General features: G+C 35.4%; 1 protein-coding gene across 6 annotated transcripts in view; it reads right to left on the reverse strand.

The window, feature by feature from the left end:
* Positions 1-19,142, reverse strand: part of LOC111747568 (sperm-associated antigen 16 protein-like) — an 803,762-nt gene that overhangs the window by 240,888 nt on the left and 543,732 nt on the right. For all 6 annotated transcript variants that reach the window (XM_064286709.1, XM_064286706.1, XM_064286707.1 and 3 more), the window contains one exon: positions 3,704-3,889. In XM_064286709.1, coding sequence (XP_064142779.1) covers positions 3,704-3,889 — 186 coding nt within the window. The remainder of the gene's footprint in view (positions 1-3,703; positions 3,890-19,142) is intronic.

The following is a 19,142-nucleotide window of genomic DNA, read 5'->3' on the forward strand; positions in this document are numbered from 1 at the left end:
ATAAGCCATAATCTTCTGTTAGGATCCTCATCAAAGCCAAAGGTTATACAAATTAAAATGAGATAAACCAAAAAAAAAAAAAAAAAAACCAAACTCACTGTCCTTGAGTTGATTCCAACTCATAGCGACCCTATAGGACAAAGAAGAACTGCCTCAGAGGGTTTCCAAGGAGAGCCTGGTGGATTCGAACTGCTGACCTTTTGTTAGTAGCCATAGCTCTTAACCATTACACCACCAGAGCTTCCTGGTATCAAAATTCCAGGTAACCTATTATAATAAAATTTGGTCACGTGATATAGTAACAATCAAATTAAGAGTCCATATATTCAATCATGACACATAAACAAATGTTATAATCTGAGACTTAAAATATAGCTTAAATTTTCACCATTTTAGTTAGAAAGAGTTCTAAAATGTGTTACCCAGAGTCATGTTTCCTCATATGGAGCATATGAACATTACTTAGCCATATCTTTATAGTTCAGGCAGATTATGCTATTTACCCACTAATTTCTGTATTTGTCAAGGTCCGATCAGTAGACAGAATGTGTACCTATTATTTTAACAAGGAAATTTTAATATGCAGGATTGTTGACTGGGTATAAAGTTGTTAACTAGGTAACTCATAAAGGAAAAAGAGAATGTTAAGGTATCACGAAGAAAGTCACTACAAGAAGCAGCTACCACCCCAAAGACTGAGGAAACAAAGGAAATAGGCTGGAACTGTTAAAACTTAGATACTTGAAGGGAGGCCTGCAGAACTGAAACTCAGTTGTCTGAGGAGGGGGTACTTGTTGGTTGGTATTGGTATTCCTATGCCTGGGGAGGGACAGCAGAGAGCTTGCAGAGCCCAGAACCTAGACCTTTGGTGCCTGTCAGCTGGGGTTAGTGTCTTGGATGAGGGTATGATGAGGCTGTTTCTGCAAGTTTTGGAAAAACTGCCAATTAGATTCAGCTGCTGTGATGCGAGGGCCCTTATCCTGAGATGAAGTGTTTATGGGCCCACGCTCACTGGAACTATGAGTACGCGAGAAGCCCGTCAGAAGCAGAGGCGGAAAAGCACTCCAGTCTTGCAGTCTCCTGCTAGAATCCTCTACTGACTGAAACTGAGAGAGTCAGTTGGCAAAGCAGAAATGTGATTTGCAGAGTCCGAGCTCCAGCATCACAAAAGCACAATACAGAAGGGTGAGTTTGGTGGTGAGAGGACATAGCTTAATAACTGGCACATGGCCTCAGGAGACAATCGAATTATTCATAGGACTTTGTATACCTTTTCATGAATTTTCTCAGAAAACCTATTAATTTTTTGCTAACACCTACTTTCTCTCTCTTCTAAGTATGTTACCCATGATTCAAGAAAAATGGAGACAGAGTGTTTGTTAAGGGACCTGTTTTACATCTGTCCACCTTGAGAGTGAGTCTTTCTCTGACAAAATGAATTATAGTGGCTCTGTGACAATTGTTTTCCTAAGTTTTCAGGAGTCATTATCACTTATATTTAGGAACTGGGCATTGTTTCATTGATAAAAGTTGTCAGAATCTGACTGATGCACAGTCCCTTAGCTGAAGCAATCGGGACTTTTCACAGTAGCTAAGCTAATCTCTTTGCAGCTTATTTGTATACCTAGCAAGATGTAACAATCCAAAAATATCTGGACATGACAGGAATTGTGATAATTTAAACCGAATGAATTTGTCTGTTTTGAATAAAGATCAAAACACAAAAACTTATTCCTCTACATGATACCTTATACAGCATTATACACAATAAATTACATTTATTCTTGAATTTCTAGATTTCCAGAAATTTTTAATTGAAGAAAAGCATATAATGTATCCAAATTAAGCATAAAGCAAGTAATTATTTTCATCATATTTATATCTATTAAACTGTTAGTTCCATATATGGAGAGTTGGCATGCTGGGTAAGTGAGAATTAAACTTAACTCTTAAAAATAACTATTTGTTTCATAACATGGAGGAACCTGGAAGGCAATATGCTGAGTGAAATCAGTCAGAGGCAAAAGGACAAATATTGTATAAGACCACTATTATAAGATCTTGAGAAATAGTATAAACTGAGAAGAACACATACTTTTGTGGTTATGAGGGGGGGAGGGAGGGAGGGAGGGAGAGGGTTTTTACTGATTAATTAGTAGATAAGAACTACTTTAGGTGAAGGGAAGGACAACACTCAATACATGGAAGGTCAGCTCAATTGGACTGGACCAAAAGCAAAGAAGTTTCCGGGATAAAATGAATGCTTCAAAGGTCAGCGGAGCAAGGGCGGGGGTTTGGGAACCATGGTTTAAGGAGACTTCTAAGTCAATTGGCAAAATAATTCTATTATGAAAACATTCTGCATCCCACTTTGAAATGTGGTGTCTGGGGTCTTAAATGCTAACAAGCAGCCATCTAAGATGCATCAATTGGTCTCAACCCACCTGGAGCAAAGGAGAATGAAGAACACCAAGGTCACACGACAATTAAGAGCCGAAGAGACAGAAAGGGCCACATGAACCAGAGACCTACATCATCCTGAGACCAGAAGAACTAGTTGGTGCCCGGCCACAATCGATGACTGCCCTGACAGGGAGCACAACAGAGAACCCCTGAGGGAGCAGGAGATCAGTGGGATGCAGACCCCAAATTCTCATAAAAAGACCAGACTTAATCGTCTGACTGAGACTAGAGGAATCCCGGCAGTCATGGTCCCCAAACCTTCTGTTGGCACAGGACAGGAACCATCCCCGAAGACAACTCATCAGACATGAAAGGGACTGGACAGTGGGTAGGAGAGAGATGCTGATAAAGAGTGAGCTAATTATATCAGGTGGACACTTGAGACTGTGTTGGCATCTCCTGTCTGGAGGGGGGATGGGAGGATAGAGAGAGTTGGAAGCTGGCAAAATTGTCACAAAAGGAGAGACTAGAAGGGCTGACTCATTAGGGGGAGAGCAAGTGGGAGTACGGAATAAGATGTATATAAACTTATATGTGACAGACTGACTTGATTTGTAAACGTTCACTTGAAGCTCAATAAAAGTTAATAAATAAATAACTATTTGTTTCTATCCTGCTTGAAACAATTTCCCAATGAAGCAATTCTAATCTTATTACACAGGCTTCATCTTGACACCTGAATTTTGAAAGGAATTACTATATCAACATAGATTAATGGAGTTAGAAATAGATTTTGCAGAGATTATTTAAGTAGCTCTCTATAATGTTATCAACTAACAGTTTTTTTTATAATAGTTACCAGTGGTGGTATTGACAGAAAAAAAAAAAATCACACCCATCGGCGCTTATCGACATGATTAGGTTCCAAAGACCAGGTCATTATGCAAAAATCAGTGTTAGGCAAAAATGGAGCAAGACCATATCAGATCACAAAATGGAGGATGACCACATCATTACATAACTGCCAGATTACATTGTTACATAACTGCCAAACTACTGATAATCACGGCCCAGCCAAGATGATATCTAACCTTAATCATCACAGACATTACGCTTGCCTCACACCTCAGCATTCATTACTGCCAGACATATGTTGCCAATGCACAAAATAGTAGGATAGTAGTTTTTTACTATTGTCGTAAATGTCAAACGTAGAATAACGAGTTGGTAAGTGAGGAGTAGGTGAACTCATGTGCATTTTTCCAAATAGAAAGTCAATAATGTTTAAAATACTTCTTACCTATTAACATCCCAGATTTTACTAGTTTTATCCAGTGAGGAAGAAGCCACAAAATCACCACAGGAGTGCCACGTGCAGGACCATACTGCATGGTTGTGTCCTTCGAAGGTCAAAATGCAATCACCTTTACGGAGGTCCCACAATTTAACCGTAGTGTCTCCACTTGAAGTAGCCAACTTGTTTCCACTATTTGCAAGAACATAAAAAAGATATTTTGTTAGATAATTCATTTTTATAAATGACTGAATTCCATAATTTCTGTATATGTTATTTTTATTTTTACTGACATATCTAGATGCCTAAATCTTATCTTATTTCGAGTTACACAATTAGATGCTTACTTACACTGCTTTGCAAGCCAAATTGATAAGAGAAACTTCTGTTGTACATCACTTCTAGAATAAATCATTAATTCAGTATTTTCAGCATGTGTTGGGTTTACAGTAATATGGTAGGTTCTATGGATGATGTGGCCTCAGAATAATTAAAATTTAGATATGAACTAAGGCAATCTCAATAACATAATACAACATGAATCAGTAGGTCAGCATTGCTTAAGAGAGGATTAATTAAAATCTCCAGGACTGCTGTTTGGATAATAAAGGAAGAAAAGTATCAGGAATGAGGTAGTTTGTGAGATGAGAGATGGAAGGGATTTTGAAGTGAGGTGGCTGATGAAGTCATTGAATTTGCCACTTGGGTCTGTTGTAGATGTTTAAAAAAAGCAGAGGCTTTCAAGTAGTGGACACAAAATAATATAACACAAAAAATAAGTGGGTGCAGTGTCAATGACATAAGCACAAATAGGTCTATGGACATTTGAAAATAATTAGAACTTGATGAAAATATAACATATTAAAACTATGGAGTGAAATGGACAGAGTATTTTGAAGGTAACTTAATTTTTTCCTGCCTGTAATAAAAGTCGTTGAGCTAAGTATGCAATTTTAAAGCTAGGGGGAAATGCTGTAGAACAGTACAATGGAAGAGTAACAGACCAAAAGTGGTTCATTGAAATGACTAATAAAGTAAATAAACCACTGCTAAGAGAGAAAAAGATACAAGGTTGAGTCATTATCTCCAGATGCTAAGTAGAAGGAGAGATCAAGAAAGAATAAACACTGTAGTTAATTTCTATCATATAAATAACTAGAACTATGGATCGGCTATTGCTGTGTAACAAGCTGCTCCAAATCTCCATGTCTTAAAACAACAACAATTTCTTTTTCTTGCTCATGGTTTAGTTCAGATGAGTGGCTCGGCTTCACCCTGGAAGGTAGGGTGGCACTTCTGCCAAGTGCAGGTCTCGGATTGAGTCAGAAGGTGCAGCAACTACTCAAAGGCAGTTCTTCTTATGTCCCTGGAAGAATACATGAGAGCAAGCTCCATCATGAGAGCACATCCCAAGCCTTTGCTTGTCTGATGTCTGCTAATATCCCTTAGGCTGAAACAGGTCACATGGACAAGCCCAAATTCTGGGGGTAGGAAAGTACACTCTTCCAAAGAAGTGGGGGAGCGAGAGATAACTATTTTTTAAATAGTATTTTATTGTGTTTTCGGTGAAAGTTTACACAGCAAATCAGGCTGCCATTTGACAATTTCTACTACAGGGTCGCTATGAGTCAGAATTGACTCGACGGCAGTGGGTTTGGTTTTTTGGGTTATACAAGTTGTTCAGTGACATTGTTACATTTTTCAAAATGTGTCAACATTTTCATTAATTCTGTACTGGTTGTTTTGTTTCCAGCACTCTAGTTTCCCTGTAAGAAATAGCTATTTTTTAACTGCAAGTTGCCACAATAGTTCTGTTCTATTTATAGACTAGATGGTGGGTTTCTAAGGTATTTGTTTTATTTTTTATGATGTATGAGTTACACGTATTTGTCATATTTTCTCTTATGTAACAGATACTTTATAATAAAATTAAATATAGAGTTATATAAGAAAAAGACACAGAGATAAAATTTTGACATAAAAAAGCCACGATGTTGGTTTTCTTGGTTTTCATGGCTTAATCAGAACATATATAACTATACAGAATATCCACAAATTATTTAACTGCACATTTAGTTAACTTACATACAATATATTTTAGCGAATCTTTCACTTCTAGTCTTGCAGCAGAGAAAAAAAATGAAATTACTGCTAATTATAAGGCATGTCAATATTCTCTGGACATAACTCAAACATTATGACTGTCAGCAATTGGTAGTTATTTTATCAGCATATGAGATTTAAAACAGTATCTTACTTATTGATTACACATTCCTATGGGCTAAATGCATATTCAAATTGCATCTATCTCTCCATTGAGAGTTCTTCTAATCATTTTTTATACCTTTTATTATAGCCTTAGGAGAAGTATAGCCAGAGTGCTCCTTAGAAGCAAGGAGGGCAAGACTTCATCTCACATACTTTGGACATGTCATCAGGAGGGACCAGTCCCTGGAGAAGAACATCATGCTTGGTAAAATAGAGGGTCAGTGAAACAGAGGAAGACAGACCCTCAGTGAGATAGATTGATGCCATGGCAGCAACAGTGGGCTCAAACACAGCAACGATTGGGAGGATGGCACAGGACCAGGCAGTGTTTCATTCTGTTGTATATAGGGTAGCTAGAAGTTGGATCTGACTCGGTGGCACCTAACGACAACATCACCGCTCTTCTTGCTAAATTCTCGTGTTTTCAAAACTCTTCAATTGTTCTTCCCCACATTTAAAATCCACCACTAATGCCATCAGTGCACAGTCCCTCAGAAGGCTACTTTTCCTATGCCTCCCAATCTCATCCCCTCTTTCTGTGGAGTACATTTCTAGTCCAATAATGCTTTATCATAAGCTACTTAGTGCTCTAAATTTTTTGTTTTTTGCATCTTTTATATAGTCCACAAATAAATCATATTAAATCAGGGTCAAGCCAATTTATACTTTTTTTTTTTTTTAAACAATAAGCATTAATTATTAATTATTTTTAGAAATACATTGTGCTTCCTGCAATTACTTTATTCTTCATTTTGAATGTTTTTATGCAAATTTTTGACATTTTTCCAGACTTTAGCATATACATGCAGAAATATCAGAGTTTCTTACTATTGAAAATGATTTCGGTTTTAAGAACTAAATATATTGCAGGTTCTGGATTGACGTTAATTGCTTTTTTTTAGAAATGTGCAAAAGTGTTTCATGAGAAAGGATTGGGGAAAAGGATTCAAAGTCTCTTATGTCACAAAATAGGAATTATAAAGTATAGAAGCAAGATTTGGTTGGCTTCTCATTCTGAATCTGCTAGACAACCAATATGATCTTGGACAAGGCCTTTAACATTTACATTTAACATCTCTGAAACCCATTGTCCGTATCTGAAAATATGGATAACAAATTCTGCTAACTATACCTCAAAGGGTTGTTTTGAAGATTTAATAAAAGAATGATTATAAAAGTACATTTTCATTTCTTGTTATTATTCAAACAGATTATTTTTTAAAAGGTTCTCTTCTGATCTGTAGTTCAGTTCTTACATGAAATTGCTCATACATATTTGCATAACTAGCAGAATGAAACCCAATTACTACCTTTGTACCTACCTACTCAGTGGGAGTTCTGCTATTTGATTTTGTGAAAAGACTATAAATCAGAATGTTTTCAGTTATCATATAGCCTGTATTATTGACTTACGTAGTGGAATAGCATACTAACAAAATCTAATGAAATGAAATTAAAATATTTTATTACATTGTCTTTGTACAGTTCAAAGATGTAACTCTGGTTTCACTGAGCTCATAAAATGATGTTAGAAAAACAAACTTAAAATTTATATAACTTGAAAAACTTTAAAACATTTGAGATACATTTAGTGTACACAGTTCATGAGAGTTACCCCAGAAATCTTAACCATAAATTGAGTTGAAACAAATGGACTGAAAATGCTTTACTACAAGTTTCTCTAAACCTTTAGTCTTTTTTTTTTAATTGTGGTAAACATGTTCATAACAAAACTGCTGCCATTTCCACACCCTTTACCTTTACATGTGTGATTTAGTGACATTGTTTTCATTATGTTGTGCAACCATCACCAGTATTCATTTTCAAACATTTTTAACAATCTTATGCTCAGTGTCTCCTAAGCAGTGAGTCCCCTTATCCCCCACACCCTCAGCCATCCCTGGCAACCACTGATAACCATAGGTTCTATGTATATTATGTGATACATATATACAATGGAGTATTACTCAGCCATAAAGAGAAATGAAGTTCTTATTCATGCCACAAAATGGATGAAGCTTGAAAACATCATGCTGAGTGAAATGTCAGTCACCAAAAACAAAACAAAACAAAAATTTCTAGACTTTGATAAGAGCTGCTGCCTGTACCAGTGGGCATTGTGAAAGATTAAAGCAACATAAGTACTAATCTACACAGAGAATGGTTCCTGCTTCCACTCCCCAGTGATATGCCCATTTTGTAAAATCTAGAATGGACCAAAAACCACAAACAGAATTGAACTAAGATACCACTGCTTGCAAATATTACAGCTTCCAGCAAGGAGAGAGAGTGGAACATTGAGAACAGCTGCCTTAATAGTTCACAGAAACACAAGGAGTGTGTGATCCCAGAGGGAGACTGGATCCAAGAAACAAAGAGAGAAACAGAGCAAGCTGATAAAGATCCTCACGAGAGCCAACAAAGCCCTTGGAAAATTTGTAGTAACTTGGCATTGAATTTCTTGCAAAAGGGCTCTAGGAGTCTTTTTAAATGCCCTGGAAGTGAAAGCTAGGGAGCTTTCAAAAGGAGAACGATGTGCAGCACAGCACACGAAGAGGGTGACCGCCAGGTAGGCAGTGCCCCCTGTGTGGCTGCAGAACTACCTCTATTTCCTGGATCCATAAGTTGCTGGGAAGCTCAAAGTTCATCTCCACCAGTGGCTTGAGATCCTTCAACTGGATTTGCAGATCAACATTTTAGCTTCTACATAGAAATGGCAAAATGCTGGCAAGTGAACCATATGGCCCTCAGATGTGTTTTATTTTGCCCACGTGGCATGTCAGGAATTTCTGGCTTTACTTTTCTGAATTGGAGAATATTGCAAATGAATAATTAATATATTTAAGCTAGGCTCCATTTCCTGCCTGAATCCAGGTCTTAAAGAAGCATGTTATTTGTCAACAGCTTCTTTCCTACCATCTTGCAGTGCTTAAAATTACCTTCTTCCCAGGCCTAGACAGAGAAGACCTAGCTTTTGACTCTGCTTCTCATGAAGTTCCAGGAAATGCCTCATTTTCATTCAGACTGGGACACAGGCCTCCTTCTCACAGCCCCACAGGCAAGAGTTCTCCTTATCTACACCTCTTGTCTGCTTCTGGCCCTGTGTGTGCTTGGTCCACAGGATAGGGAATTTGTTACTGAGAATGATTTTTCTGCCATGTACACCAGGCCTTCTCCACTGTACCTTGGCCCTGCCCAGTGCCACTTATTTGACTTGAGGTCTTTTTCTCAGGCAGTCCTATAAAAACTAAGTCGGCTCATTTAACTGAAACAATTTCTACAACCCGACTTCTTCTCTAGGCTACGGTCTCACGAGAGGCTAGGCTTCCTCCATCTTCCAACTTTTCCATGCTGTATTCAGATTATCGTGTTTTAACTTCATGCATTTATTCAACATTTCTTGAGTATGCACAATTTACCACGGGTACAAAGGGTATGAAGAATGTAAATAGACAGATTCCTACAAATTCTTTATATTTTTTCCTTTGAATTGAGTGAGGTTATTAGAAGACTGTATTTGCAAAAATCACTTTTTCCACCTGCTCTTTACCATCATAGAATGGCTTTTACTGAATTGCCTGTGGTATTGTTCCTATGCCCTATAATAAGGAAAGTTATAAAGCTCACCCCTCTGAAAATCCGCATTATTGAAAAGCTGTTGTTGATTCCGTTGCTCGATATGTATTACAGCTGACGGTGTCTACTGTCTCTTCTTGGCTGCTAGAAATCATTGGCCCAAAGTTGAAGTTCTCCTCTCACAATTAAAAATAAAATTGTCACAACGTGCATTAATTAATGAATTTCCAATAGCTCACATTTAATAGAAAGGATTTAACACGGATTACATATATTTTATGTGCTAATTTGATTCCTGGTTTCATCTTATTTTACCTACCCTACATTGTCCTTCACCTCATTTACCTCTTGAAAAAAAGTTTTCTTATGTTTTGCAAGCCTCTAATTTACTTTGGAAAAGGAATAACATAAAATGTACTTAAAAATTTATGAAAAAGTATTTGTATGACAATGTTCCCTGTAGAATTATTCACAGTAGTCAAAAGGTAGAGAGAATCCAAGTATCCAATAACAGATGAATGGATAAATGAAATGTGGTGTACACAAACAATGGAACATAATTCACCCATAAAAAGGAATGAAGTTCTGATTCACGATACAACATGGTACAACCTTGAAAACATGCTAAACAATAAACCAGACACAAAAGGGCAAATATTTTATGATTCCACTTATATGAAATATTTATTATAAGGAAACTGATAGAGACAGAAAGCTGAGTAAGGCAACCAGGGACTGGGGGAGAGGAGGAAATGAGAAGCTTTGCCTAATGCTTACAGAATCTCTGTATGGGAATAGGCAGTAGTGACGGCTGCACAGTATTGTGCATGTAATTAATGTCATTGAATTGTACACTTAAAAGTGGTTAAAATGGCATATTTTATGTTAAAGATATTTTTTGCAGAATAAAGGAATATTTATAAAAGGAAAAAAAATTCACAAATGTTACTATTAGTGGGGGATATAAAAGTGAATGAAGTAAACTGTGCCTTCAAGTACCTCATGTTACACAAATACATAATCAATAAATTATAAGCTTTTATAAGTGTTTTAATAGATACACATATAAGATACAGTGATAGAACAGAGAAGTGTGTGAGCAATTTTCTAGGCTTGGGAAGGTGGACACGCTGGTTTTAAAAAGATGAAAACATGTGAACAAAATCTATGCAACTTTCTGTACAAAAATATATAAGTATAAGCAAGTGTTTACAAGGGGAAAATAGGATAGGAAAAATAATGAGTGTTCAGTATGTGCGAATTGCAGCATATTCAGCAATTTCTAAGTATTTTGACATTCACGAAGGGAGGAGTAATGGGAAACGTGTCTAAATAGATAAGTAGCAGTCAAACACTCAAAGTCTTTCCCTGCAGTCCTCAAATACTTTAGTCTGTAGGCTATGGGGAGAAACTAAAGAGTTTTAAGAGAAGGTGGTAAGTTGATCAGATATTAATTTTAGGATGATAAGTCTTGGGGCAGGAGGAAGATGATCTGGATGGAAAGAAGGCAAGTAATATGTTAGCATTGATAATGCTTTCTATTATAGGCTTGCATTTAATTATTGAACTTAATTATTTTGAATTTGTGCTTTGTATAATCACAGTCATTTATAGATTTTGGTAAGCAATTCTCAAAGCAAGGTCTCTATCAAACACTTGTCTTTTCCACTTAACTAAAGTTTTGTTCCAAATCTAAAATTTTAGTGACCGAGGACATGCCATTCTTCCAGTGGAAGGCTCCCCTGTGATGCTGCTTCTCTACCTTTTTGCTGATCTCTGAACTTGTTAGTGAAAATCCTGAATTGCTGAATCTTTCAATGTACCCTTTCTGACTTTCAGGTAACCAAAACCACGTGGAATGAGGCTGAGTTCAAATTTTAGGAGGGTTGATTTGATGATATTCCCAAGGTCAACAGAGGCAGGATATATTTTTCGTCACTAGCAGCTGCTGAATTAATATGGAATACTTACTGAGTAGCCTCTGATATGGCACCAAGAGGTCTTGTACAAAGCTGCATCAACACAAAAAGTATAGTGAAGAACAGTGCTTTTCATAAATTTATGAAAGCCCTAAATGAAACTGGTGACAATGTTTTCTAAATTATTATTCGCAATACCCAGTCTAGAAGGTGAAAATAGAAAAAGCTTTCCCTCGAGTGTTTGGGGAGGAACTCAGATGTATTCCTGATCCACATATGCTAAAGCCACACCATCTGAATGCCATGATAAGTCTTCGGGATATCTATGATTCTGAAAGCAGCAATGCCTGTTTCTGGTATACAAGAAAATTTTTTGCGTAACTTTAAGTATTATAATGACAATTTTCTTACATTCAAAATTAGCTTGGGAAAAATGAATTGAACTCATGCATCACAGAGTTCTAGAATCTCAAGGCTGGATGGACCTTTTTTTTTTCAATCACACAACCTCATTTTAATTACTTCTATAAGTTGATTGTTCAACATTTTAATGGGAAACCCAGTTCATTCAGCTTTGAATAACTGTTAGACGCTCCTTTCATTAAGTTGATTTGTTTCTATGCAACCTCCCATCATTGAAGTTATGAAGTTCCCATCACTGAATGTCGCATAATTCAAAATCCAAATAATCACTCTTTCATTCAGTAGCCTTTAGAACAGAGAAGGAAAGCTATAGTGTCCTAGAAATGACACTCTATGCTTCACCTCCTTTCTTTGTCATTCAAATATTTTTCTCTATGCTACTTCTACTTTCCAGTTACATGGAGTTCTAATAAGCTGTATATCTACTATACCTCATCTCACAATTATTCAATTTCTATTGAATAGGGCATTTAATTCCATTATTGTATTCCAATTGGGAATCCCATGTCTTTAAATCTTAGTAGTAACTATGAGAGCATATGTATTTTTCTACATTAAAATCTGAGATTGACTTTGTTTAATTTCCATTCTCTGAGACATTAGATACTGTTTCTTTTCCCTTCATTAAATTACTTCTCATGTTTCATTTAGAATTTTTTTTTTAATGACATCTGTTTTTTCAAACTAATCACAAGCCTTACGTTCAGGTTGAAGTTCTCTTGATAAGATCAGCTTGTTTCAAAAACAACAAAAAAGTTGCCCCTAATTCTCTGAGCTATACCATATTCCTACTCAGGAATAGCAGAATAACAAAAATTTGACTGGGATTTGCTGAATCATCATAGGTAGGATAGTCTTCTCCAAGCCTGTACCATTCACCAAGAAATTGATGACCATCAGAGTAAGTATTTAGTTCATTTTCTCTCTGTATGAATTCTTAACCTCAAGCTTTGCAAGTATAATTAAGACCTTTATATGTACTAAATTCAGTAATCAGTAGCTCTTAATTTTTCTGGAAATACGGTAAACTAGGGCATTAGCAGAAGTCAGAACTTTTATGTCATATTTTTGCCTTTAAGAGCCTTACTGCTTGTGAAACATGCTTAATCTTCCTAGACCTTAGTACTATCATCTGTAAAAAAGGAAGGCTGCTTCTTTACTGTGATTCTGTGGTGAAGATCAAACTAAGGATGCTTGCCAAAATGTAACCCACAAAGCAGTTGTGGGCAGAAGAAGTAAAACATGTGGCTGTTCATATAATAGTCTTTGAAGAATTGTCACTTGCACAGAGCATGCTGCTTTAAGAAAATAAAAGAAGAAAAAGAAGGAGGAAAAGGAGGAGGGGGGAGGAGAAGGAGAAAGAAGAGAACAAACAACCAAGGAACAGGAAATGCATTTTTTTTTTTTAAGTAAGATAATTGCTCTTTTTGCCATATTTCAGAAAGTCCGTCCCTTCTTGCAGGAAATATGGGATTTTGTGAGCAGAATAAATGTGAACCCCCACTGTGCATAAAAGGACTAATTACAGGCATGGAACAGTTAGCTATATAGCAGAAGCTAGAATTGGAAATTGGATATACATCATCTGAAGGTATGAATGTGTATGGTATGTGAGGAGCTTAGAGACCAGGAGTGACCCACTAGGGCTATCGCCAAGCTTTGACCTCAGACTAGTATAGCAACAGACAGCATGATACTAGTAAATAAAATAGAGAAAAAGCAAAAGCATAAGGAAATTCATACAAGTATAAAAAGAAAGAAAATGGATTTTTACACACATTCAAAAAAACTAGCAAAGTCAGAGGTGTGAAATGACTGTGTGTAGAGAAAATGAAAAGGAAGTTTGAAACACTATTGTAACATTCAAAGAAAAGACTTCAAAAATACATCAGGTACAAGCAGCAGCACAAGGACTGAATAAGGCCTGATTATTGAATTATTATCATATGCTTTTTGAAAGAATGTTGGTATCTAAAAAATGAACCTATACCCGTAAAGCATAGTCAAAAGGGAAAATGCATCATTATTAATTTGATGTTCATTATATCAAATTATACACAATTATATTTTGCTTAATTACTTTTTTTCTTTAAATACCAATTAGGGAATCCTAAATATATTTCATCTAAGGTAGACAAATATGAATTTGAATGACCCGTACTGATCAACTGTGAAGTGGACTAGGGTCAGTTTAGGGTCAGATCATCCCAGAATGGTACTACCTACAGCTTTGCCTACATAGGTGATGAGACTGGTGACCCCAGAGTAATATTATAAAAGCACTTTGAAAACTTTAAAATATTGCTTAAATATTATACTGAACGTAGTAAAAGCACATCTCCACCTTATAAGAGGACTGATATACTTGGTGACATACAGCACACATGCAAATATGAGCTTCATCATCAGCCCATATTCAGTTTCTATAAATACATTTTTAGAATTTATACTGGCACTGTTTGAGACTTTTAATGGTGGCCATTAATGTCAAGAATAAGCATAAGTAAATGGATAATAAAAAGTATGTCTCTCTATAAATATTCATATATTTATGCATGTATGTTTACACCAATATGGATGTAATATATTAATGACAAGAAAGGTTAAATGACTATATTAATAGTAGACAAAGTAGGCTTCAGATTGAGAACTACTGCCATAGATAAAAAAAGATATTTCATATTAGTGGGAGAAATTTATCAAGAAGATAATACCAAAACCAGGCAAAATAAATAGAAATATAGATGATTTAAATAATACTATGAATTAACTTATCTATTTTGCATTTAGAGAACATTCTGCACTTCTTCAGAATAAACATTCTTTTAAATTATTTATATAGACCAAATATTGGTCCACAAAATTCTTAAAGGATTAAAATCATAGAAAGTATGTTCTCTGACCACAACAGAATCAAATTGAAAATAAATAACAGTAAGATATTTGGAAAAATGCAAATGGCTAAAAATAGAACAAACAGATCTAAGAAAGCCATGAAACAAAGAAAATTTCCAAAAGGAAATCAGAAAATATTTTGAACTGAATAAAAACGAAAACCCCAAATAACAAAATTTGTCAATTACAGCTAAAGCAGTGATTAGAGATTTTCATGCCCATTGTGAAAAGAAGGTAGGTATAAAATCAACTAAGCTAAAAAACTTACGAATTACGCCCAAATCAAAGAAGGAAAAAAGTAGTAAGTGTATGTATGGAAATTAATGAAATAGAAAACATAAACAATGGAAACAAACCAGCGAAACTATGAGCTAGTTCACTGCAAATATCAAAAAAAAGGATAAACCTCTAGCTATACACCTGTTCACCGTGGGTGACCCTGCTGGCATTTGAAATACTGATGGCATAGCTTTCAGCATCACAGCAACATCCAAGTCACCACAGTACAACAACTCATGGAAGAAGTACAGCCAGAACGCTCCTTAGAATCAAGGATGGGGAGATTTTGTCTCATGTATTTTGGACATGTTATCAGGAGGGATAATTCCCTTGACAAGGACATCATGCTTGGTAAAGTAGAGGGTCAGTGAAAATGAGGAATACTCTAAACCATATGGATTAACACAGTGGCTGCAACAATGGGTCCAAGCATAATAACAATTGTGAGGATGGCACAAAACCAGGCAGTGTTTCATTCTGTTGTACACAGGGTCACTATGATTCGGAACTGACTGAATGGCACCTAACAACAACTAGTTATACAAGTCAAGAAGAAAGACAAACACAAATTATTAATATCAAAAATTAAAGAGAGGGGATTACTACAGATACTGCAGACATAAAAGGCTAATAAAGAAAATCGTGGATAATTTTATGCCAACAAATTTTGCAACAGATTTTGAAATACATAAGTTGTTTGAAAGATAAGGATTACTAAAAGAAATGCAAAAAAGAAAAGAAATTATAATTAACCAGGATATGTCTTGTTATCAGTACATCCTTTAATAATTTTTCAGTTTGTTTTACAGATTTAGCTCTTCCTTCATTTCAGGAAAATAGTTTTATATCGATGAATATGTTTTATCTTATACCAACGATACCAGTTATTCTTATTTTGAAATTTTGTTTATGTATTCTACTTCTGTTATCTTCTTCCAAATTTTTCTAACCATTTGCCTATTTTCTCCTCAGTTAGTGATTATTACAAGCTTTCTTGGGATGCAATTCATTTTTATATAATCTCATATTTCATAATTAAAGTATTTATCAATTAAAATACACTTTAATTCTCTGTAATTCTGTTTTCTTATATTTTGCTTTGACATGGTGGAAGTAAATTCTCCGTAACTTCATTACCTGTTTATCTAAGACTTTTTTTTTTTCCTTGTGTTCCCCTCCAACTTAGAGTTTGAAAGCCAATAAGTTTGTATATTTTTGCTTTTCTATGACTAAAACGTGTGCGGGTCAGCTTAACTGAACATGTGTGATTGTTTGAAGAGGTGTAGGGGTAATATATCATTCACGCTGCTTTTTTTTTTCTGATTTTTTCTGTTTATCTAGAGTACTGTTTCCTCTAGGGTACCATGAGATTTGAACCATTGCTCCCAATTCATGTTGGAACTTTGAAGATGAAAAGTTTTGGTTGTTCCTTTCACAGTTACAGGGAACTTGTGGTGGCTGGAAGGCTTTTCCTTGATTTTTGCCTGCTTCCTAGTCTCTCCCCTAATTCACTTATCTCAAAATTGTGGATTATTGTTGAGAAGTCTCAGTACTTTTCTACTCACCTTTCCTAACAGTGTGAGTAGGATTGAGGCAAGTGTTGAGACTTAAAATATTACAACAGAATCTCTTTCTTTCATTAACTACCCTTTTTAAAGTTGAGGTCAGGAAGTTATATTCATTTTATTTTTTGACTGCTGCTAGTTAATTGTTTTGCCATGTAATAATGTTTTGTTTATTTGCAACTAGTAAAAGGGAAGAATGCTGTTTAATTCATCTTTATCTGTAATAACGCTGAATGGCTCTCCAATGTCTTATTTTTTCTTGAAGCATATTAATTGTTATACCATGTTGCTACCATGTTAACATTATATTGATCAAAACTGTATATTCATAATCATGAATTACTGAATTTTCTAATGGAAAGTATTCCTTAATATACACCATTTTTGTATTTGCTATTATTCAAAACCTTTGAAATATAAAGATGATCAAGGAAAAAATAAAAAGTAAAACTTGATAGAACCATAGCTAAAAACAGTATTATCTAAGGGGAATCGATAGCAAGGAGAAATCACTGAAGACTGGATCCATTACAGAATGCTTCATAGATAGACTGAGGCCTGCTTGGACCACAAAATGGGGAAGGCTCCGGATGGACAAATGAGAAGATGGAGTGAGTAAGTGAGTAAGGAAACATGGTAGAAAGTTAAAATCCAAGGGCAGGAATTAGTACTATGTGCCCAGTTACTCACTTACTTTGGCTAGTCCTAAAAGCTTGTTTTAGAGAGTGTATGACGAGATCAGAATGTTGATGTGGGTCAAATTATGGAGGACCTTGAATGTTATCCTAAGCAGTATATATATATTTTTCCATAAACAATAGATGTTGACAAAGGGTGGTTGTGCTGCGACATGACATGATAAAAGCTGTATTTTAGGATAACAAATTGGTCAGGGCTGAACAACATGGGCTGGAGAGAGGCAGGCAGAAAAGTGAGATGATTTGTGTGGTGATTCATATATGAGATCATGAAGTCCAAGAATAGTAGCTGGACCATTAATCAGATGACAAATATTTGTTAGTTCACAGGTATTGGGAATACAGAAGCGAATGTTATGGTTTCCAGTTGTGCCCTCCCCAAGTTTGCAATTCAGCAGAGAACCCAGGCATTCTTAAAAAATCACTTGTGTTATAAATGTTACTAAGAAGATGTAAGGTGTAAAAGTACACCCGGGAAATTATCCTAATCTGGGAGGATCAGGGAATGAATAGAATACGTGAAGGTCCTGAGGTGGAAGATAAATGTCATGATCCATTTTCTATGATGTCCAAGTGCCTTTGATGACAAAAATGATGGAAAGGACTTAATTACAGCTGAGCGGAGCCAACTTGGGCAGAAATTTCTCACTAAGCATGTATCTCTCATTTGAAAATTATATAATTCATTTTGAAGTTGTCAGAATCAAAATGAATGTGTGTAAACTCTCTTCAAAGCTGGTTAACAAGTTCAGTGACACATGACATAACATCAGAGAATGAACCCCAATACTGAAATTATGGAGAAGCAGAAAAGTATATGATTCAGAAATGAGTTCCAATGCATGTGGCATTATAACAAGAAACAAGGCCAGCTAATAACTATAACAAAGATCAGATTAGTATGAGAAAGGGCCATTTATCTTGGAGAGGACATGATGGAGGGAAAAAAATAAATGTTTTAATCAAATTCAATACTTTGTTATTGATTTCTTTTTGCCAGACTTACCCTGTAGAATACTTATAATGCTTTTGACATTGAGATATTTGGTCAAAGATAATGGATTAGTCAAGGTAAAAGCTCAGCTACTGGTGTAATCTCTTGTATTTCATTTATATGTGATTTATTCCTTTCTCCACAAGAAAGTTCTTTTTATTGATAAAATAAAGGAAATTAAGAATCCCAAAGGGAGTTTGATGTCCACTTACACAAAACAGGCTTGTAAAGCGTAAGAAGCAGTGAAGGAAAGGATCTACTTTATGAAGATTGCGGGTTTCTTTTTTTTTTTAATTTATTTTTTCCTTTTTTGTTGCAAAGTCAATACTAGTCAGATTTCTTGTCCTTTTATGTGTTAGCCAATTAGTTATCCTTGAAGTTTGAAATTAGTGAAAGCTATGCTCCTACATTTCAAATGCAGGTTTTGTTATTCAAAAAATGTGATGTCATTTTCTGCCTTTAAGGAAGGCTGCACCTGCTTGTAGTTGGAAACTTTTACACAATGTCAAATCTGCAAAGCTTTTTAAAGAAATTCTTTTCTAGATAGAATGGTATTCTCTTGATCGCTTCATCAAAGTTAGGACAATTTCAAAAATATGTTGGCAAGACTTAATGCTGTCATGTTCAGTATGCTCAGTAAGGTTTCATATCAGACCAAGATAGCACAGCTTCTCAAATGTTTCAAAATAATGTTCTGGTTAATATTTAATGTAATTACAGTAGGTCTTATTGAGTTTTGTGTCAAATACATGGATAAAAATGAATTACAGTCATAAAAACAAATTATTAGAATAATTTCTAAAAAATACACATCAGACCATTTTTATC

The sequence above is a fragment of the Loxodonta africana genome, chromosome 6, assembly GCF_030014295.1.
Source record: "Loxodonta africana isolate mLoxAfr1 chromosome 6, mLoxAfr1.hap2, whole genome shotgun sequence".
Lineage (NCBI taxonomy): Eukaryota > Metazoa > Chordata > Mammalia > Proboscidea > Elephantidae > Loxodonta > Loxodonta africana.